Source organism: Procambarus clarkii, chromosome 11 (genome assembly GCF_040958095.1).
Source record: "Procambarus clarkii isolate CNS0578487 chromosome 11, FALCON_Pclarkii_2.0, whole genome shotgun sequence".
Lineage (NCBI taxonomy): Eukaryota > Metazoa > Arthropoda > Malacostraca > Decapoda > Cambaridae > Procambarus > Procambarus clarkii.
The window spans coordinates 20604426-20628393 of NC_091160.1; the positions used below are offsets into that span (position 1 = coordinate 20604426).

The 23968-nt window shown below is 47.1% G+C and overlaps 1 protein-coding gene across 1 annotated transcript in view; it reads left to right on the forward strand.

Annotated features, from left to right (window-relative positions):
* TBC1D5 (TBC1 domain family member 5) overlaps positions 1 to 23968 on the forward strand; it is a gene marked incomplete in the record, with an annotated part of 601299 nt that overhangs the window by 67750 nt on the left and 509581 nt on the right. The window contains 1 exon segment of the mRNA XM_045742746.2: positions 23871 to 23948. Within this exon segment, the coding sequence (XP_045598702.1) occupies positions 23871 to 23948 (78 nt within the window).

Here is a 23968-nt window from a genome sequence, read left to right on the forward strand (position 1 = left end):
GCTCCTGGTATGTTACTTGGCTCATCTGTGTTGTGGCACAGTTGTGTCTCTGCTCTGCAGGTGTGATTGTCTGGTGCCTATGTCGGCCTGGTTCTCGTTTTTTGGTGGGGTGCTTGCCTAGTTGTGCTTGCGGGGGTTGAGCTCTGGCTCTTTGGTCCCACCTCTCTCCTGTCGGTCGACAGTTGTGCAGTTTCCTGAGCCTCCTGGGCTCTGTGTTATCTACGTTTGCTCCTGTGGGTGGAGTCTACCTCCACCATGTTGCTTCCGAGTGCTTTCCGTTTCCTATCTCCTCTGACATTGATCAGGTTCTTTTTCATGTCTGTGGCTCCTTTGGGTACTCAGCTTCCTCCTGTGTCCCCTTGTGCATATGAACATAGGGACATAAGAAAACAGGAACTGCAGAGGCCTCTTGGCCCATACGAGGCAGCTCCTGTTTATTACCACTCAATCCCACTCATATACATGTCCATCCCACGCTTGACACAGCCGTGGGGCCCCACCTCCATGTTACGTGATACAGTATTTGGTTCCACAAATCGACGAACCGGTTACCGTACCAGTATTTCCTCAAGTCTTTCCTCAATCTACACTTCTCCAATTTATACCCCTTATTTCATGTACAAAACAGGCCACAAGGGTGGCATATGCCACCCTTGGTCACTGCTCCTTGTTTACTCTCTTCCCCACTTAGCGGGGTTGCGTCGATGGCTCCTAACAAGGGTGTTTGGTGTGGTGGTGTGTTTGGTCACCTTGCGTGTGTCTTCAGTGACTTTCCTTTGTCCATGTATCTTGTTCTTTGTTGTCCTGTGGGGCTTTGCCCTGCATTTCAGTGCTTTTGGTTTCGTTGTCAGCACCTGGTTTTTTTTTCCTATCTGGACACTCATTGCCTATCTTTGGTGCCTGGCTGCACCCTGCTGTCCATGAGGTCCCCTCGGGTATGTACGCCCTCCACTACTCATTTTGTGGTTGGTTGTGTGCATTACTTCCCGGCCTCTCCTTGGTCCGTATTCAGGGTTTTCCTTGCCTATTTCCGTTTTTCCTCCTCCTATGCTACACTTATCTGTGTATCTGGGTCGGTGCTTCTTGACTATCCTGATTTTGGGTGCTCGGGTGGGCCTCTGTCCATGTTCAGTTCCATGCTTTTAGACTTCTCCTGTGTTCCGTTTTGGTACTGAGTTCCTACGATTTTTCTTTGTGACTTACTGCAGGCTTCGGTGTTGTACTGTCTGTGGGGGATTGTGGACTTTCAGTCCGCTGCTCCTGCCTTACTGGTTCCTTTTCTTGGAACCGGTAGCTGGGTTTTGGTCCTGGCTCCGGTTTTTCTTTGTTCCTTTTCTGGAACGGGTGTGTTTGCTTTCCCGCGGTTCACGTCCTGCGTAGTTCTTTTCTTGGATGCCTTAGGGACCCGTGCATCATTCTTCCCTGCTGGAGCTGGTTATGTTGCTCCTGTTTTTTGCTGTTTTTCGATTCGCATTTTGCGCTTTCATTTGTGGTGCTGGTTTCTCATCGTTTGTGTCGGCACTGGTGGGTTCGTTGTTGGCCTCCCACCTGCGTGTTTCGTCTCGGGGGCGGTGTGTGGTTTTCCTGGTTGTCCTTTGGTCTCTGATAGGGTTGGCTTGTCTTCCCTTCGGGGTTGTTCTGAGACCATCGTCTGGGTCCGTGTCCTGTCACCTCGTATATGGTTGATTGTTCAATAAACCCCTGAACTATATGTTTAACACATCTCTAACCCTGTCCATGGAGGACAGAAGAAAATGTATATATGCTGGTTAGCATTATAACTGTGTGGCCACGTCTGGGGTAGAAAATAATAAAAAAAAAAAAATCGTATTGGGAGGTGCTGGCGGAGCCGCTCCTGCTTGCGTTCATTGTTGCGGTTCCTTCTGCTCCGTTCCACTTGCTGTCCTGGGCATTGTTTCACCTCCGGCCTGCTCATGAGTTCTGGTGCCGTCCTGGTCATTGACCTGGGTGGTCTATTTTCTTCTTGTTTTGGTCTTTGGGTTGCCGCTTGGTTGGTCGGGCCGGGGGGGTGGTGCTCCCTTTGTTGTTCGGTTGCATTTTTTTGTTCGCTGTTCTCTGCGCGTCTTGGCCTCTTGGGTCGTGGATGTGTTTTGGTCGCGTTCCCTTCTTCAATCGTTCCTGTTCGGGGGGTTCGGGTCTGCAGGGTCTTTGTTTTGTCTGTGGTCTTGGTTTTTAGGTTAGGGTGCGTGGCGTCCGCCTCCCGGATTCTTCCCTATTTTCCTTATCTGTGGTGAGGTAGTCAGCTTCCCGGAGCGGGGAGCTGACGGGGCTCCCCCCAGAAAACCAGCATTGAATGTAATGAAAGGCCATTTTCTGGGTGAGTCCCGGAGGCTCCCCGGCATCCCTCCCTCCCGGTTTGCGGCATTTTTTGCGTTTTTTGACATCCAGCCTAAGAACTGTCAGTTGGATCGCCGGCATGGAGAGTCCGGGGCTCCTTCTTCCCCCTCCCGGGGAGGGGGTGGGGGTTGCGCAGACGGTGGCGCAGCGATGTGATGACGTCATGCTAGTTTGATAATTTTGTTTGGAGAGTTCTGTCCACTCGTTCGGCTTTCGGTAGCAATATTTTCACCAGAATAGGGTTCTTTGGGGAACGCCTACCTTTCTGGGTGCCTATTCCGGTCGATGGCAGATATAGACTGCTCCCAACCACAAGGGGGTTTCTATAGGCCATTGCTCCTCGTGCCTCTCTGAGGGGGCCAGGTTCTGGCTTGTGGTCCCCGGTAGGCCAGAACTCCTAGCACTTTGACTGATGGCAGAAAGTTATACATATCCATTTAGCCTGGATAGCTCCAGGGAGCTTCTGGGACTCACCCAGAAAATGGCATTCATTACATTCAACGCTACTTTTTTACATCCAGCCTAAGAACTGGAGGTTGGATTGCTGGCATAGAGGTCTGGGACCCCCCTTCCCCTTCCTGGGAAGTGGGGGGTTGCGCAGACGGCAGCGCGTCGGCATGATGACGTCATGCTAGTTGCTAGTTTTAGTTTAGGGAGTTCTGTCCACTCGTTCGGCTTTCGGTAGCAATGTTTTCACCAGAATAGGGGTTTGTTTTAGGGCATCTTCCTTTCTGGGTGCCAGACCTGGTCAATGGCAGACATAGTATGCTTCCAACCACACGGGGGTTTCTATTGGCTATTGCTCCTCATGCCTCTCTGAGGGGGTCAGGTTCTGGCTCATGGTGCCCGGTAGGCAAGAACTCCATGCACGTTGACTGATGCTAGAAAGCTAATAGTAACATATCCTGGATAGCTCCGGGGAGCCTCTGGGTCTCGCCCAGAAAATGGTGTTTCATTACATTCACCTTTGGTTTTTTTTTTTTTCAAGGGGACATCTTGCTTTCAAGGAGTTACATCCCATCGAAAAGGCACCGTTTTAACCTCAAATTCTTTGTACTCTGCGACTGTGAAACCAGAATGGTGATAGATATGATATTATATTCCCGTACAGACGTAGACATACCCGCTTAAAAGATCCTCATGGGTTTTCTGGCAGTGTGGATAAAGATTCTCATGGAACCACTGCTGAACAAGGGGGCACATTCTGTACACTGACAATTATTATACGAGCCCCTTGCCAACAAAGTTCCTGCTTGAACATAGCATGGGAGTGTGTGGCACTGTAAAGACACATAGGAAAGAAATGCCGGTTTTGGATAGCGTTATTGCAGTGGGTGATTTTCAACTCGGAAAATGTGACAAAATTTTATCAGTGCGTTGGAAAGGCAGACATAAAGTGAATATGTTGACAACTATTCACACTGGTGAATTGCTTGACGGTGGCAAAGTCAGGTTTGGAAGAGACGGAAAATTGTTTAGGCCAGATTGTGTCATTGATTTCAATACAAATGAGCTTGGTTGATAAATATGACATGATGGTTGCTGCTGTTGTGTTTGGAAATGTGTAAAGTGCACAAAGAAATTGTTCTTTCACCTTGTGAACGTTACAGTGTTGAACTGTTACAACATTTATTTGGTGAAATCAGGCAAGAAACTACCAATTTGTGTTTTTAGTCATGCCCTCTTGTCACAATTACTCATCGAGTATGGTCAGGAAGACAGTGTTAGGACAGTTCGTTCAGTTTGTTCAAGTTCATTCGCCAACAGTACCACATGTAACTGTGTTACTCCCAACAGACTGGCTGCTAAAAACCAATTTGCACTTCACAAGCATGGCTCATACCACCTGCACAAAGTAAAGCCAAAGGTTATTTGCAAGTATACAGAATGAAGACCTAGGTAGCAAAAATCTGTGTGTAATTACCGAAGTGTGGTTACAGGATGAAAGCTACACTCGCGGTGTCCTGTCTTCCCAGTACTCCTTGCATATAATGCTTTGAAACTACTGATTGTTTTGGCCTCTACCATCTTCTCACTTCACTTATTCTAACCGTCTACCACTCAATTTGCAAAAGGCAACATTCCAATATTTTGTTAACACTTTAGTTTCCTTAGCAAAAATTTGTGTCCTCTTGTTCTTGAAGTTGCTGGTTTTAACCCTTTCACTGCGTGGCCTATAAATATGACACCCCCCCCCCCAGTGCGCAAGAAATAAATTCTCGGGAAAAAATTATTTTTGTTCTGAAAGTGTCAAACGCCCCTCCCTGTATATGGGTATAGCAACGGAATTTTGAAATTGTACTTACTTTGGCTGCTATGGGGTTCGTAAGGTGGCGCGGGAGTCATCATTCTCCGTGCGTCCGTGCCGTAAGCTCCGGGGGCCGGTGGGGCGCCCGGGGCAAGGCGCGCGAGTTGCCGCGAATATATTTTGTTCATTTTTTGCGCACAGTTCCATATACATTTTATTTGTTTTTACATGCTAATCCTATGTATAATGAACACATATACTATATTATGGCAGTAAACATCTGTATTGTCCAAGGACTCTGTGTTACGTGCATGACACTTGTGTACACATACGTTGCACATATTTACCATGTATCATGCTAATTTATGTATATATACAATCTCTTTACAGACTATACACTATCACACACTATATACATTCACCATCAACACATTCAGAACACCGTGAGTGAGAGCAGCCACACCCAGCAAGCCCTCCCTCACTCCTCCAACATTGTATTCGCCAACTTTGCCCCTCCCATCATACAGTTATTCACACCAATGTTTCATGTTCATTTATGTATATTTACAACATATGTACACACTATACACTGTCACACACTATATACATTTACCATCAACACATTCAGAACATCGCGAGTGTGAGCAGCCACACCCAGGCAGGCCCTCCCTCACTCCATCATCTTACTCGCCAACATTGCTCCTCCCACCATACTGTTATTGTTTTTATTACACTATTTACACATGTTATATATATACTTATCTACATGTTTTATTTACCAGAACTATGCAAGTAAGCTGGTATTGTGTCCAAACAGTACAGTGGCCACCATACACTGCATGAGAAATCACACAGCAGACAGCAGACGACGCTACGATTTCGTCACCTCCCTCACCAAAATAGCTCCACTCAGCATACTCCTGTTGCTGTTATTACACTATACACACACACACACACACACACACACACACACACACACACACATTGAAGCCAAGTTTTGGACATAAGGACAGGCACGGTTGAGAGGCGGGACCAAAGAGCCAGAGCTCAACCCCCGCAAACACAACTAGGTGAGTACACACACACACACACACACACACACACACACACACACACACACACACACACACACACACACACACACACACACACACACACACCTGGAACTTCAAGAACAAGAGGTCATAGATTTAAACTAGCTAAACACAGATGCCGAAGAAATATAAGAAAATTCACCTTCGCAAATAGAGTGGTAGACGGTTGGAACAAGTTAAGTGAGAAGGTGGTGGAGGCCAAGACCGTCAGTAGTTTCAAAGCGTTATATGACAAAGAGTGCTGGGAAGACGGGACACCACGAGCGTAGCTCTCATCCTGTAACTACACTTAGGTAATTACACTTAGGTAATTACACAGGGAAGAGTAAAAGCAAATAAAATACAATAAACAAGTAAAACTGAGTGAAAATAGCCGAGTGGAAAAGTTTGTTTTGGTCTAGAACAAAAACAAAGATGGCCGCCGCCACCACCCCCACTGAGAAGGTAGACACACCATCAGATGATGGTTTCAAAGGATTCTCACCACAAGATATAAGGAAAGGAGGTGTTCTTGGCAGGTTAGAGATAATTGAGGACATGCAAAAGAAGTATGAAGAAAAAGTGCTTAAATTAGAAGAGGACAATGGAGCTCTTTGGAGTGAGCTTTGCACTCTAAAAGGGAGTATGCTTCAACAAGGTAAGATTATTACTGCATTAACAGACAAGGTAACAAATCAGGAGGAGCAAATCAAGGAACTAGTGAAAGAAAATGAGGCATGGAAAGTGAAGTGTGGTGGCTTTGAAGAAATAAACAAGAAAATAGACTCATATGGTGAACAACTCCAAGCAAGCCTAAGGGCTAACATAGAGTTAGGTAAGGATCTCCAACTGGAAACTTCACTGACAACTCACATAGAGGAGGTGAATAAAGAACTAGAAAAGTATAAAGAAGAAATAAAAGCGACATATGCTGAAGTTGTAAAAGAGAAAGAGACTATCAAAGAAGTGTGTTCGGAAGTCAAAACCAGAAATGACCAACAAGAAGCAGAAATTAGGCAAGCAATTAGGAAAGAACTGGTTACCAACAGTAAACTGGTACAAAACACTGCAGATAGAACTAAGTCCATAATCATTTTTGGATGTTTAGAGAAGGAAATTTCATCTAGGGTGGAACGAGCGGCAGAAGAGATGAAAATCATAGAGAAAATAGTAGGTTTAGGAGAAGGCTCAAAGGAAAATGTCAGTGATTTTAGAAGAATAGGAAAATATGAGAAAGAAAAGAACCGCCCTTTAAGGGTGACCTTTAATGGAGTGAAAAACTTGTATAAGTGCTAAGAAATGCCAGGAAACTGCAGAGTGATGAGGTTGGCAAATCTTGGTCAATAAGACAAGACCTCTCCAAGGAAGACAGAGAAAAGCTGAAAATGAACTTAATTGAGGCAAAACGGCTAAATTGGGATAGAAATGAAGAAGACAGAAATTCTTTTTTTTACAAAGTGACAGGGACTGGAAAGCTTGTGAAATGGTACATAAAAACAAAGCAACAAGATCAGTAGTGGAAGGGGGAGTAAAGAGCAAAGGAAAAGGGAACATGTTCCTGAAAATTGTATATACCAACATAGATGGAGTGAGGTCAAAAACTTTGGAGTTGCAAGATATAATCCAGCTTAGGGTCCCAGATATTGTTGCATTATCAGAAACGAAACTTGAAGGAAATATAATAAATGAAGTCATATTCCCAAGAGGCTACTCAGTTTGGAGACGTGACAGGAAAACTAGGAAGGGAGGAGGAGTGGCTGTACTGGTGAAAAAACACCTGAAGGTAAAAGAGTTAATATTTGAAAACACTCGAGATATTGACATAATGGCATTGCAGGTCTGGAATCAGGATGATAACCTGATAATTGTAAATACCTACAGCCCACCAGCAAGCAACACGTGGACAAAGGAAGAACTGGATGACAAACGAGAGGGCCTCATAATGGTCATGAGAGATATTATTGTACAAGCAGATAAAGATAAATCACGACTGTTGATACTGGGGGACTTCAACTTTAGAGCAATAGACTGGGAGGCCTATGAAGCATGAACGGAGGACTTTTGGACATGCAGATTTGTGAACCTCATTCTGGAGACATTCTTGTATCAACATATAAAGCAAGCCACAAGAATGAGGGAAGGAGATATACCGTCAGTACTGGATCTAGTATTCACCAGGAAAGAAGAAGAGATTTTTGACATCCAGTACCTTCCTCCCTTGGGAAAGAGTGATCACGTCCTGTTAGACATTAAATATGCTTTAAGATATCATCTAGAAGAAAATGGGGACATTGAAACAGTTGATAAACTCGATTTAAAGAGAGGCAACTATGGGGAACTTCGAAATTTTTTTAATGAGTGTAATTGGACAGAATTGTTGCTAGGCAGGGAAGTAAATGAAATGTATGCCAAATTTTTAAAAATATACGAGGAAGGCACACAAACATTCATACCAAAACAGAGGTTCAGGGCCAGAAAACAGGATTGGTTCGACAGAAATTGTGAAAGGGCAAGAGACCAAAAGACACAAAAATGGAATCAGTATAGGAAGAGGCCAAACCCTCAAACATACCAGCGATACAAAGATGCGAGAAACAACTATACGGCAGTAAGGAGAGAGGCAGAAAGAAATTTTGAAAAGGGGATAGCGGATAAATGTAAAACAGAACCGGGCCTATTCTACAAATTCATAAACAACAAATTGCAGGTAAAGTATAATATCTAGAGGTTGAAAATGGGAAACAGATTCACGGAAAATGAAAAGGAAATGTGTGAAACATTAAATGAAAAGTTCTAAAGTGTTTGTGTACAAAATGAAATCTTCAGAGAACCAGACACAATAAGAATCCCAGAGCACAACATAGAGCGGATAGAGGTGTCTAGAGATGAAGTGGAAAATATGCTCAAGGAGCTCAGTAAGAACAAAGCAGCTGGCCCAGATGGAGTTTCACCATGGGTTCTGAGAGAATGTGCATCTGAGCTCAGCATTCCAATTCACCTGATCTTTCAGGCATCCCTGTGTACAGGAATCGTAGCAGACGTGTGGAAACAGGCTAACATAGTTCCAATCTACAAAAATGGCAGCAGGGAAGACCCCCTCAATTATAGACCTGTATCATTGACAAGTGTAATAGTGAAAGTATTGGAAAAACTAATCAAAACTAAATGGGTAGAACACCTGGAGAGAAATGATATAATATCAGACAGACAGTATGGTTTTCGATCTGGAAGATCCTGTGTATCGAATTTACTCAGTTTCTATGATCGAGCCACAGAGATATTACAGGAAAGAGATGGCTGGGTTGACTGCATCTATCTGGACCTAAAAAAGGCTTTCGACAGAGTTCCACATAAGAGGTTGTTCTGGAAACTGGAAAATATTGGAGGGGTGACATGTAAGCTTCTAACATGGATGATAAATTTTCTGACTGATAGAAAAATGAGGGCAGTAATCAGAGGCAATGTATCGGAATGGAGAAATGTCACAAGTGGAGTACCACAGGGTTCAGTTCTTGCACCAGCGATGTTTATTGTCTACATAAATGATCTACCAGTTGGTATACAGAATTATATGAACATGTTTGCTGATGATGCTAAGATAATAGGAAGGATAAGAAATTTAGATGACTGTCATGCCCTTCAAGAAGACCTGGACAAAATAAGTATATGGAGCACCACTTGGCAAATGGAATTTAATGTTAATAAATGTCATGTTATGGAATGTGGAATAGGAGAACATAGACCCCACACAACCTATATATTATGTGAGAAATCTTTAAAGAATTCTGATAAAGAAAGATATCTAGGAGTGGTTCTAGATAGAAAACTATCACCTGAGGACCACATAAAGAATATTGTGCAAGGAGCCTATGCAATGCTTTCTAACTTCAGAATTGCATTTAAATACATGGATGGCGATATACTAAAGAAATTGTTCATGACTTTTGTTAGGCCAAAGCTAGAATATGCAGCTGTTGTGTGGTGCCCATATCTTAAGAAGCACATCAACAAACTGGAAAAGGTGCAAAGACATGCTACTAAGTGGCTCCCAGAACTGAAGGGCAAGAGCTACGAGGAGAGGTTAGAAGCATTAAATATGCCAAAACTAGAAGACAGAAGAAAAAGAGGTGATATGATCACTACGTACAAAATAGTAACAGGAATTGATAAAATCGACAGGGAAGATTTCCTGAGACCTGGAACTTCAAGAACAAGAGGTCATAGATTTAAACTAGCTAAACACAGATGCCGAAAAATATAAGAAAATTCACCTTCGCAAATAGAGTGGTAGACGGTTGGAACAAGTTAAGTGAGAAGGTGGTGGAGGCCAAGACCGTCAGTAGTTTCAAAGCGTTATATGACAAAGAGTGCTGGGAAGACAGGACACCACGAGCGTAGCGCTCATCCTGTAACAACACTTAGGTAATTACACTTAGGTAATTACACACACACTCACTGTATATGCCCATGTACACGTGTGTTCCCCATAGCGAACCACGAAGCTAGTATGGTGAGCAAAACAAGAGTGGCTGCCACACATTGAGGCTACCTCAATTCTCTCCCTCCCTCCCTCACCAAAATTCCTCCTTCCACAATACTATACAATGCTAATTATAACCACAATCCTGGTCACTAATTTCTGTAAATGAATAATTGACCACAAGTTTATTTTGAAAAGGAACCTAAGAAGTCGTTTGACGATTCCTAAATGAACGAGATAATGCTGTGGTGCTGTGGCTAGCACTGTGAACATCGTGAACAGCATTGAATCACTGATATTTGAACATTGTACCCAGTCATTATCACACTCAGGCTCTTCTATAATACTATCATGGCTAAATAATACAGGTTATATATATATTTTGACATTATTAGGCGATGCTGTGGTCACACGCTGAACAGCAGAGCTGTGCGCTCATGCTGCGAGTGCCAGCCTTGGTTGCTCACTCACTACTGAGGCTCTCACTCCCGGCAATGTGGACCATGATTATTTTTAAAGATGGCGTCTGTTTACAAGAGCCCTGAGGAAGATGATATGAACCCCATGTATCCGCAGGAGTTTTGAATGGAACGTGAAAAATAAAATTACCCGAAGGCACGTTGCACACCCGAAGCCTGGGCCTGCAGGCACGTTGCGCAGTTAAAAGGTTAAGGATTCATCTTTGTCAATTTGGCTGATTCCTGTTATTATTTTGTAACTGTGATCATATCAACTCTATTTCTTCTCTTTTCTAGCTTTGGCATGTATAACGCCACTAGCCTCTCCTCGTAACTTTTGATTTTCAGTTCTGGAAACCATTTTGTAGCATGCCATTGCACCTTTTCCATTTTTTTCTGGGGGGAGCCCCGTTGGCTCCCCGGAGCTTTACCGGCTGATATGCTAATGTCAGACTTTGGCATCAGTCATGTGTATGGAGTTCTAGGGCCTACCGGGGACCACGAGCCAGAACCTGGCCCCCTCAGAGAGGCAAGGGGAGCAATGGCCTATAGAAACCCCCGTGTGGTTGGAAGCATTCTATGTCTGCCATCGACCGGGTCAAGCATCCAGAAAGGTAAGCATTCCAAAACAAACCCCTATTCTGGTGAAAATTGCTACCTAAGCCGAACTAGGGGATAGAACTCTTCAACAGAAAACAAGGAAACTAGTATGACGTCATACGTCACCGCGCCGCTGTCTGCGTAGCTCCCCCCTCCCCGGGAGGGGGAAGGGGGAGCCCCAGACCTCCCACGCTGGCTATCCACCCATCAGTTCTTCGGCTGATGCTATAGGCAATGGTTATGTGCTCCGGCTCCAGTGGTTGTTTCAGCACTGTACCTAGAGTGTGGTGTCTGTTTTCTAGGTGGTGCGTGAGCCGGGAGTGATTCTTCAGTACTCGGGCTGCATGCGCCTAGGGTTCCCTTCCCTAGGTGCCCTGTAAGTACTGCCCTTGGGGCTTGGGGCCACCTTCCACAAGTTCCTTGGGTCCTGCCCCTGCTTGGCCGTTTACTGCTTGGTTTTCGGCCGCTCTTTGGTTGCTCGGGTGTTCTGTCTCCCTTGTTCGCCTAAGAGTAAGGGGCAGTGTTTGCACTGGTGGGGCGCGGGGTACTGTGCAGCTTGTCTTTACCAATCATAGCGGCCGGCTCTGTTCCGCTTGGGTACGCTGTCCTCTTGCGGGGTTTTCTTTTTCTTTTTGTTTATCTACCTGGTGGGGGGGGGGTCTGCCTTCGTTCTTGCCCCTTGTGTCCCTTGTGTTCTGAGTATTTTCTGGTGGTACCCCTGCTAGGTCCCCGTGAGTGTACACGTCCCGGGGGTTCAGCTCTTAGAAAGTTGTTTGCTAGCTTTGGGTGCCGGTTAGCAGTACTCTGCCTGGGATTACCTGAGCGCGAGTCCTCTTAAAGTAAACGCTCGGGACCCTGGGAAACCCCTGGGGGCGTGCGGGTCCGATGGATGTGACCCCGGAGCCCATCCCCTCGCTTCCAGCGAGTTTGAGGGTTGCTCTCACCTTTTGTCTCTGGGTGACTCTCTGTTTTGCCTCCGTCTGCTGCCTGTGGGGTCGGTGACACTTTCGACCCGGAGTCCTGCAAGTTTGGTTACTCGTTGTGGCTCGGTTACCCAGTTGTGCTAACAAAGCGGGTGCGGGCAGCAGGGGCATTGCACTTGAGCCTTGGTGGTGGCAACGTTCTCGTGGTTTCCTCCCCGGGAACCCCGGGGCTGCCCCGTTGTAGTTCGTTTTGGGACTTGGGGGTGTTGGTTGCTTCGGTTCCATCCACGCCCCCTTGTCTTTCCCCTGGTTCACCCTTCCTGCCTGCATCCGGTTCCTTACCGTCTGTAGGTTCGGGGCGGGGTTTTTGGTGGTGTTGAGACTCGGGCAGTCTCGGGGAATTCCCCTTCCGGGGTAGTGACGGGGGCATTTGGGCCTGTTCCTCCAGCCGTGTTGTATGAGTCTGCCAGTGGGCTCCCTTCCTTAGTGTTTTCACGGCTGCCCCGGTTTTCTGGTACGGCCGGGGCTTTGGGGGAACGGCTCGGCCCCGGGGCCTGTTGTGTAGGTTCCCGGGGCTGGGGAGGGGCTGACTTGGGGGGCCTTTGCCTCGTTAGACCCTGTGGGGTTTTTTATCCCCCTCTAGGCGGGGCTTGTGGTTATGCGGAGTGGGGTCTTTCCTCCCCACTCGCCGTACTTGCTGTTGGACGTCGGCCCCTCCCCGGGCTCGGTTCCTTGGCCTTTGAGTCGGTTGGTGGATGTGGATGGATGGGTCCATCCTGTGGGTGGATGTCTCCTCCCCCCCCTTTTTGGGACGGTGTTTTTGTCATGTTTCCCCGTTCGATGGGGTTCTGCGTGACTTCTGATCTCAGGTGCGCCTGCGCCTTCGTGTGCCTTCGGGACTAGTGTTGGCTTCTGTGTTCTCGAGGGTACGGGAAGGTTTTTCACTACTTCCCGCATTATTGGAACGTCTGTCGGCTCCTCGTGCTTGTCGCCCTGTTGGGCTACTTGTCGCCCTGTTGGGCTGCTTGTCGCCCTGTTGGGCTGCTTGTCGCCCTGTTGGGCTGCTTGTCGCCCGGTTGGGCTACTTGTCGCCCGGTTGGGCTACTTGTCGCTCGGTTGGGCTACTTGTCGCCCGGTTGGGCTACTTGTCACCCGGTTGGGTTCCTTTTTGGGCTCTTTGCATTTTGGCCGGTTTTATTGTTCCTGCTTCCTCTTTTGGCTCCTTTTCTCGTGCAGTAGTCCTGGCTGGCGCCTTCCCGTGGGGAGGGTGTGCGATTCGGCCAGCGTGTTATGCGCATGCGCCGTGGAGTTTGTTTTGGTCTGGGCGGTGTTTCAGTGCTGGGGTTTTGCGCCCCTTTTTGCTACAGTGCTTCGCCTCTCGTTCTTCTCCCTGGCTGCGGTATGTGCCCCTTTGTGCCGGGGGTGTCCTGGTTCCCAGTTGTGGGGAGGACACCGCGGTTTTCCCTGTGTCATGGGTGTGGACCGCCTCCTTCGCCTCTCCCTGTTCTCCTGTGGGTCCGGCAGGGTCCGGCTCCGGCGTCTTCACCTGGCGGTGCCCCCAAGTTCTTCTGGGCACGGTTGAGTCGTGTCAAGTTCGTGCCACCATTCGCCAGGTGAGTTTCTGCGGTCTGGCGTCGTTTGGCCGGGCGCTGGATGCGGCGGTGTTTATATACCTGTCTTTATTTAGGTATATTTTTGTACGACTGAGACCGTTCGCACACCAGTGACTGTCCCTTTATCACCCCTTCCTGTCCCCCTCATGTGCATGTCCAACCCATGCTGGAGTCATTCAGGGGACCCTCCTTTTTTAATGTTGCGAGGTGTGGGGGTTGTAGGGTTGGTTCTGTACTCACCTGGCAAGGCTCCTGGCTGTGCTTGCAGGATTTGAGCTCTGGCTCTTGGGTCCCGCCTATCTGGTAGAACTTGCGGGATAGTACCAGTGGAGTGCAGTGGTGCTATTGGCACTTTTGGGGAACACTGTATTACCATCAGTGGTCTGTGCTTGTTACACGACCTACTTGCGAGCATAAGCCTTCTTGCTGGTTCGTCCGTGAACTTCCAGGGCGCACTGGCCTGTTTTCGTATGGCAGTTCCGGCCCGTCCTGGTTGTGGGGGTATGTGGGCCGGTGGACTGCTCCTAGCAGCTGCCTAGTGGGCCATCCTCTGGCCGGTCTGGCCTGACCTTGGGCCGGGCTTCAGGTGTAAAAGAGCTCCCAGTACCTCATTCAGCAGGTATCGAGCGGGGTTCCCCGCCATCGGTCGCCTGGTGCAGGTTTCTGGGCCTGCAGGGTTTTGTCGTGTCTCCGTTGGCCCTGTCTGGGGTCTGCCTGCTCCGTTCTCTGCCTTTGCAGAGGGGAGTTGCTATTTACATGTTGCAGTGGTGCCTGTTGCTGCTGCTGCACGTGTGCATTGGTACCGTGTTTCACGGTGGCGTGTCCTTGTTCCTGTGTCCGGTTGTGGAGTGGCACTTTGCTGCCGTTTTGTGCCTGGGGATTGCGTGGGGTTTTTGTCCCTGCCTGATTGTCCACCCCTGGTTGTTCTCCTGGGTTTTTTTTTGTGCTTCTGCTCTTTCTTCCTGCCTCCTCTGCAGCAGGGATATTCTGCGTGTGTTCTTAGGCGTTGGTCAGCCTGTGTCCTGTGATGTGCTTCTTTGTCTCGGTCTATTGCAGTTGTTCGTGCGCCTTGGTTCGGGTCCTGTTCTGGCGGCGATCCTTCCGCCTTCTTTGGTTTTCCTAGCTTGCCCTGCCGGTTGTTTTTTTTTTTTTGAGGGGGGGGGTCTTGCGATGTCTCGCGTCGGACCCGTCGTTTCTGAACTCCTGGCGGGCTTGCATGCTTTGGGGAGTTTTTCTGTTCGGCAGACGTTCCATCTCCTTGTGCCGCCTGGGTTTCGGTGGTCGCGCCCGAGATCTTCTCGCGGCTCCGCCTTTTTCCTGGGCTCGGGGGGGCCTTGTCGGGGCTGCTTATGTTCTGCCTCGTGATCTCGCCTCCGGTTGGTGGTCGGGTGGCTTCGTGGTAGGTGTCCCACCTGCGTGCTTCTCTTGGCGGCAGTATGGGTATTTTGGCGGTTCTTCCTTTTCCTGTCCCTTCTTAGGTGGTTACTCTTGTTAGCTTGGTTTACTCTCGGCTTGGTTTTCTAGTGGGGTTTGGGGGCCGACGTCTTGCCACATACTGTCGCCTCTTTTCGTGCGGCGCAGGCGGAGCCGCTTCAGCTTGCTTTCGGTCTTGGTGTTGCTTCTGCACCGTTAGTCAGCTGTCTTGTGCGTCGTTTCACCTCCGGCCTGTTCGTGCGCCGCTTGCACCATCCTGGTCTCTGGTCAGCATGCTCTGTCTTCTCCTCGGTTGGTAGTGCCCCTTTGGTTCCGGTGTGTTTTTTCGTCGGCTCTTTCCTTTGGGCCTTTGCCTCTGGGGGTCGAGTCGCTGTGTTTTCTTGCTCCTTCGGTTTTAGTGTTTTGGTTGTTTGATGGCAGCAGCCTCCATCTTTTCTGGCGCGGGGTGGGGCTGCTGCATTCTGGAGGGGTCCAGGGTTTGTTGGTGCTTCGTTGGTCGGGCCGGGGGTGTGTCGTTTTTGTGTTCAGTGGCGGCCCTCCGCTGTTGTTTGCGTGCCACGGCGTTTGGGTCCGGAGCGAGTTTTGCGTTGATCCGGTTCTGTTCTTCCCGGTTCGCGGGTGATAGTGTCCCGGGTGGTCAGCCGTGTTCTTGCGGCTAAGCTGCCTGTGTTCTTCCCTCATGCCTGTGGCGTTCGTGGCTTCGCTGCTCTCGCTGCCGTCCCGGGCGACGTGGCCTTGCTGCTCGTGGTTCTCGTGTTGTTCCCGGGATTTTCGGGGCTGTGGCGCCTTGGGTTGGCGTTTGCTGCCGGTTGTCTCGCCTCCTTGGGGGGTGCGTGGTGTCCGCCTCCCGGTTTTGTCCCTTTGACCTTCCTCTGTGGGTAGTTAGCTCCGGGGAGCCGACGGGGCTCCCCCCAGAAAACCAGCGTTGAATGTAATGAAACACCATTTTCTGGGTGAGACCCGGAGGCTCCCCGGCAACCCTCCCTCCCTCCGGTCGGCGTTTTTCGCGTGTTTTGACATCCAGCCTCAGAACTGATGGTTGGATAGCCAGCGTGGGAGGTCTGAGGCTCCCCCTTCCCCCTCCCGGGGAGGGGGGAGCTGCGCAGACAGCGGCGCGGTGACGTATGACGTCATACTAGTTTCCTTGTTTTCTGTTGAAGAGTTCTATCCCCTAGTTCGGCTTAGGTAGCAATTTTCACCAGAATAGGGGTTTGTTTTGGAATGCTTACCTTTCTGGATGCTTGACCCGGTCGATGGCAGACATAGAATGCTTCCAACCACACGGGGGTTTCTATAGGCCATTGCTCCCCTTGCCTCTCTGAGGGGGCCAGGTTCTGGCTCGTGGTCCCCGGTAGGCCCTAGAACTCCATACACATGACTGATGCCAAAGTCTGACATTAGCATATCAGCCGGTAAAGCTCCGGGGAGCCTCCGGGTCTCACCCAGAAAATGGCGTTTCATTACATTCAACGCTGGTTTTTTTAGATATATACAAGAGTTGTTACATTCTTGTACCGCCACAAGTACGCTTAGCGTTTCGGGCAAGTCCTTAATTCTATGGTCCCTGGAATACGACCCCCACGAAGAATCAATTTTACAACCAAGTACCCATTTTACTATTGAGTTAAACAGAGGCTACAGTTAGGGATTTGTACCCAGTAAATCCTCCCCAGCCAGGATACGAACACATGACAAAGTGCTTGCGGATCACCAGATGAGCGTCTTACCACTACACCACAGAGACTGGTTGATGTGCTTCTTGAGATATGGGCACCATACACCTGCTGCATATTCCAATTTTGGTCTTGCAAAAGTCATGGACAGTTTCTTTAGTATTTCACTATTCATGTATAGTATCCACTCGATTTAACAACCTATATGGGGCCGTAACTAGGTCGTTAAATCTGGAGGGTCCACTAAATTTGGAGGTTTTAAAATGTCGATAACTGTTTAGTGATTTTTGGGAAAGCAAAAGGATGAATGGTGGGTGGGCAGGCAAGTGGGCTGGCTGGCTGGTTACTGGCTGGTAGGTGGGTGGGCAGGCAAGTGGACTGGCTGGATGGTAACTGGCTGGTAGGTGGGTGGGCAGGCAAATGGGCTGGCTGGTAGGTGGGTGGGCAGGCAAGTGGGCTGGCTGGTAGGTGGGTGGGCAGGCAAGTGGGCTGGCTGGTAGGTGGGTGGGCAGGCAAGTGGGCTGGCTGGTAGGTGGGTGGGCAGGCAAGTGGGCTGGCTGGTAGGTGGGTGGGCAGGCAAGTGGGCTGGCTGGTAGGTGGGTGGGCAGGCAAGTGGGCTGGCTGGTAGGTGGGTGGGCAGGCAAGTGGGCTGGCTGGTAGGTGGGTAGGCAGGCAAGTGGGCTGGCTGGTAGGTGGGTGGGCAGGCAAGTGGGCTGGCTGGCTGGTTACTGACTGGTAGGTGGGTGGGCAGGCAAGTGGGCTGGCTGGCTGGTTACTGGCTGGTAGGTGGGTGGGCAGGCAAGTGGGCTGGCTGGCTGGTTACTGGCTGGTAGGTGGGTGGGCAGGCAAGTGTGCTGGCTGGATGGTTACTGGCTGGTAGGTGGGTGGGCAGGCAAGTGGGCTGGCTGGCTGGTTACTGGCTGGTAGGTGGGTGGGCAGGCAAGTGGACTGGCTGGATGGTAACTGGCTGGTAGGTGGGTGGGCAGGCAAATGGGCTGGCTGGTAGGTGGGTGGGCAGGCAAGTGGGCTGGCTGGTAGGTGGGTGGGCAGGCAAGTGGGCTGGCTGGTAGGTGGGTGGGCAGGCAAGTGGGCTGGCTGGTAGGTGGGTGGGCAGGCAAGTGGGCTGGCTGGTAGGTGGGTGGGCAGGCAAGTGGGCTGGCTGGTAGGTGGGTGGGCAGGCAAGTGGGCTGGCTGGTAGGTGGGTGGGCAGGCAAGTGGGCTGGCTGGTAGGTGGGTGAGCAGGCAAGTGGGCTGGCTGGCTAGTTTCTGGGGGTGGCGGATTGCTCTTTTTCTGGTAACTTTCATGTTGTTGGTGGGTGGAGCATGCCGCTGTTTTTGACATTATGTGCACATACTCCTGTTGGGAATTCTATTGCGAACACATTGATGCCGAAATGAAAGACCTAGGATGAGAATTGAGGTATCCCAGGTGAAAGAGTGTACATACACATTTTATCAGTCTTGTGCGCTCTCGGATAACACGCTCTCACTTTCTCTGTTGCAGATGTTACGCTGGGCTTTTGGACTTTATATGTCCTTAGTACTGTAGAGGATTCTATTGCAAACACAATGATACTAAAATGAAAGATCTTGGACGAGAATTGAGGTGACCAAAGTGAAAGGAGTGTACACATTTTATCGGTCTTGCGCGCTCCCGGGTAACACGGTCTCACGTTCTCTGTTCGTTGCGGATGGTGCGCTGGGCATTTGTTGCGGATGGTACGCTGGGCATTTGGACTTAATATGCATTTAGTCCTGTAGAGAATTCTATTGCAAACACATTGATACCAAATTGATAAACCTAGAATTGAGGTAACAAAGTTGAAAAGATTATACACTTTTCAGAATTACCGCATGTTCCTGCGGAATGCCCAAACCCACCCGGAGTAGTGCGGTGCATGTGCGCCCAGAGCATCAGTGTTAACCTTTGTGTGGCTCCAGGCTATTTAGCATTTGTCACCCACAGGCGCATACCAAAAAAAAAATATATATATTTTCTTCTAAACCTGTTAATTTGTGTTCTCTGATCATGGGAAAAATAAAAAAATCATAAGTGGCATATATTGCCCGCTATAGGGTGGGGAAGTCTGGCAAAAAACAGGCGCTGACTCAGCATGCGTCCCAGACGGTCTGTTGCTCGCCAGCTGTCAGGCAGGAGTGGCCACAAAGAGATAATTACCTAATTATTTCAATGCCTCTGATTGATTCTTCATAGTTTTTTTGCTGTAATATTATTCAATAGTGTGTAGTGTGATATACAGTGGTACCTCGCATAACGAATTTAATCCGTTCCATGTTCGTCATGTGAAACGGACGTCATACAAAACGAGTGTCCCCCATGTAACCAGTGTGATGCACTGTGTTTATTGTGAAATTTCCCCAGAGTGCATGACATCAAATGTTCCCCAAAATAAAATTTTTCTTTGTAAAATGATAAATTACCGTCCCTGAACATGTCTATGTAAAAATAATTACCAAATTCCACTTACTTTGGCTGTGAGGGCGTGGACAAGGTGCGCTGTGACGTCATCAGGGCCTGGTCGCCCGTGTGTGAAGCTCCCAGACACGGTCGCGCAGGCCATTCAAGCATCGCGTGTTGCCACAAATATATTTTCAAATATTTTTTCTATGCATTTCCAATGCGGTTTTATTTGTTTCATTTATCGTATATGATGCATATTTGTGACCTTTACAATATGTATACAGTAGAATGTTCATAATTTTCCATGAAACTGTGATACATGTGTCAGTAATGTGTCCACAATAAATGTTTATTGTCACAATATTACGTGGTAATAATTCACTAATATTACAATATGTACAGTTTCACATACTATTTACACAGTAACACACTGTATTACACACTCAGTACTTTGGAGGTGCATAATAGTCAACGAAGTAGTCCATGGTACACAGCGCGACTTTGCTCTCCTTGCACCAGCTACAGATAGATTTTTGCTTCCTGTTTCATCGTTATGTGTGCTTGCAAATAACGCACTTGCGTGCACCCTTGGCTTTACTACTTGTAGGTGGTATGTAGCCAAGCTTGTAAAGCATAAAGTAGTATTGAAACGATTATAGGAAAAGCTCAATTTGTAAGGTAGTCTTGAAAAAATCGCTTTGTAAGGTCCCACACAGGAAGAGATTCAGCTAGCCTCAAAGAGTGTCCAGCAGTCAGGAAGAGATTCAGCTAGCCTCAAAGAGTGTCCATCAGTCAGGAAAAGATTCAGGTATTCTTGAAAATATCAATGAACACCACCACCATGGAAGCCGCTAACACTGTTAATCTATGCTACTTGTATCAGATGCATCATCACTGAACGCAGAAAACGATTCATCTATGTATCATCTATATACATTAGAGATGGCAAGGGTGGGGCTCAGAGCTACACCTGGATACGCTTGCTGTATCATCCTCATAGGTGCTGTATCACTGGCATCCGACCGTTGTGTTAAGCCCTTATTGTGCCTAGCTTCACCAATGTTATGACCCTTATGTTCTTCAAACAAAAGGGTCTGAATTGCACCGACTGAGCACAGTCTTTCAACACCGTGTGGGACAGGTGTTTGAGAGCCAGAGGCACGTGTGCCACAAATGGTTGCTCACGCAGTACTAACCCAGCCAGCAGCCCTTGTCTTTCATATTCGTTATGGCAAAAGGTTCGTTCAGTTTTTGTGGGGTAGGCTGCTCCATTATGACAATCTTTCTTTGTTTCAAATGTGTTCCATTTGTTTTGTATTTGTCACTTACGTCTCAATAATGGAGCAGCCTACCCGACAAACACTGAACGAACCTTTATGACATTTGTCCATTTTTCAAATTGTTTCAACAGTTCTTTTATTTTTTTTTTTTTTTTTTTTTTTTTTTTAAGAAACATGGAGCAGCCGGCCTGTAGACCACCGAACGAACCTTTTTGAAATTTGTACTGGTTTTCAAAATTCTTCATTCTTTTTATTATTTACGTTTTTTGTATGTAAGAAACATGGAGCAGCCTACCTGCCAACCACTGAACGAACCTTTTGCTATAAGGCAAATGAAAAATAAATATTGAACACATTTGAAGAAAGGAAAATGTCATAATGGTTTATTCAGTGTATGTAAGGTAGGCTTCTCCATTATTGAGACGCAAATGACAAATAAAAAACAAATGGAACACATTTGAAACAAAGAAAGATTGTTATAATGGAGCAGCGTACCTGCCGAACACCGAACGAACCTTTTTGACATTTGTTGTATATCAGACATTTCATTTCTTTTTTCCTACAAAAACGTCAATGCTTTGCAACATCTCAGTAGTCACCCTTTTATATCCCAGCATCATTAGCATCTTTAAACAAGAACAACATAATTTATGTGCATCGTCGGAGGCGTCTAAGAATGTGCAAGAAGCAGCGCGACCCCACCACGTGGTGTTGACGTTACTCAAACCAGCGTTCGTCATAAGGGACGATTTGACGCCGATCGGGCCGTTCGTTACCCAAAATATTCGTCTTTTGGGGCAATCGTTATGCGAGGTACCACTGTATTTATATAATGAGTGAATCATCGCTGTACTCAAAAATATGGTGTGTATATTGTTGATTCAATTATTATGTTCATCAAGCAGTGAACAAATACTTTGTCAGTTATTACACCATATACACAGGTTATATATAAGTATCTGTATGTTTTGCCTATAATGAACCACTAAGTTGCTATTATGAGTCAAAAAGCAATGAGGAGTGATCGCCACACACCAGCCAGCCACTCACGGCCACTCACTCCCTCAACACCTCACTCGCTCACATTCTCCTCCCACCATACTGTTTTTGCTTTTATTCACTATATACAGACGTTATATATAAATATCTACATTCATGTTCACCATAATGAACCACTAAGTTGGCATGCTGAGTGGCAGTGGCAGCCCGCCACTGGCTGCTACTTCCTCCCTCCCTCAACTCACCTGACTCACCCACATTCTCTTCCCACAATACTGTTTTTGCTTTTATTCACTATATACAGATGTTATATATAAGTATCTACATGTTGTGTTCACCACAACTGTACAACTAAGTTGATATAGTTAGTTCAGGCACTAAGAGACGTCGCTACACACAGTCAGGCGGTGGCTGCTTCCCTCACACATTCAGGGTCAGACGCACTAAAATTTCACCCCCCAACAATACTGTTTGTGGTGTTATTATCCTATATACAGACGTTATATATAAGTATCTACATGTTTTGTTCACCATAACTGTTCAACTAAGCCGGTATAATGCCCAAAGAGCATAGTGGCCACCCTCTACCAACATGACAAATCATGCAGATGTTGCCACACCCATCACCAAAATGGCTTCTTCCCCACACTCCTTTTGCTGTTTGCTCGCCACTGGCTGCTACTCCCTCCCTCCCTCACCTCACCTGACTCGCCACCATTCTCCTCCCACCATACTGTTTTTGCTTTTATATTACGTTATATATAAGTATTTGCATGTTTTGTTTACCATAGCGAACAACTAAGCTGGTATAGTGAGTCCAGACAGTAAAAGGTGGTCACACGAGTCAGCAGACAATGCTACTTCCCTCTCCACCAAGATTACTCCTCCCACTAGGGCGCTAATTATCACAACAATCCTGCTATTATCAGAATCCTGGTCAATTTTTATCACAGTCAGGGGTCTTCTGTAATAATATCATTGCTAAATAATAGCATGAACATGTATATTATGGCATTTTTAGGTGATGCTGTGGTCACAAGCTGAACAACAGTGCTGTGAGATCATGCTGCGTGCATCAATCTTGGTAGCTCACTCAATACTGAGGCCCCTAACACCCGGGAACTTGGCCCACGATTTAAAAAAAAATGGCGTCTGTTTACAAGAGCCCTGATGAAGGTGTGGTGAACCCTGTGTATCCGCGGGCCGTTTAAATCTTGGGCAGTACTCCAATACATCATATGATGTGGAGTGCAAGTTACTGTAAGCCACTGAACACATCACATGATGTGTTGCGCACTTAAAGGCTTAATTCCTTTCCACATAATTTATAAGTTGGGTGTGGTCTGTTTTTTCCGCTTCAACATTCCTAACATGACATTTATTCACATTGAATTCCATTTGCCACATGTCGCTCCAGGCGCTTATATTATCTAGATCCATTTGGAGGGCATGACAGTCATCTTCATCTCCTATACCTGGTGTGTTGAGTGCAAAGTTGTGCTGTGTACCATGGACTGCTTCGGTGATTATCACTCACTCTCTAAGTACTGAGTGTGTAATAGTGTGTGTGACAATGTAAATGGTGTGTGATAATGTAAAAATAGTGTTAATAAGTTGAATATTCATCAAGTAATATTGTAACATAAATGTTTTTCATGGACACATTAGTGACACATGTATCACAGTTCCTTGGAGCATTATGAACATTCTACTGTGTACATATTATATAGAACACAAATGTACATCATATATGATAAAAAAAGTGATTAGAAAGCAATGAAAATGCATTGAAAATGGACGAAAATATATTTGTGGCAAATAGTGAGTCTTGAATTGCCAGTGCGACCGCCTCCTGGAGCCTCCCGCATGGGCAAACATTTTCCAGTGACCTCACACTTTACTTTCTCCATGTCATTACAGCCAAAGTAAGTGTTTTTTCAAAGTACTTTCTTCATGTACATGTTCAGAGAAGGGATTTTAACAATATCCCAAAAAAGGAAAAAAAATTGGAATCTGTATTTTCAGTGCACCACCAATTTGTCAAAATAAAACCAATGCACGGCTGGTGTTAAATGTAAAGTGATCATAGGCTATCGTTCCCTGCACCTCTCTGAAGGGACAAAGTTCTGGCTCGTATTCTCCAGTAGGTAAATGGAACTCCACGACGATGGCACTTAGTAGTGTGGCACTGATCAGTGTATGATAGCTTCAGGGGCCTCCTGGGTTCACCTAGAAACAGGTGTTTCATTACATTCAATGCTGTATTTTTTTATTATATATCTGTAATAATTTTAATTTAAATCTGTCAGATCCTCTAACAGCCAGCTTGTCAAGAGATGATGACACAGTCTCTGTAGGAGAGGACCCAATTAACAACCTCAGCACAGGTTAGAAATGAAGTTTAATG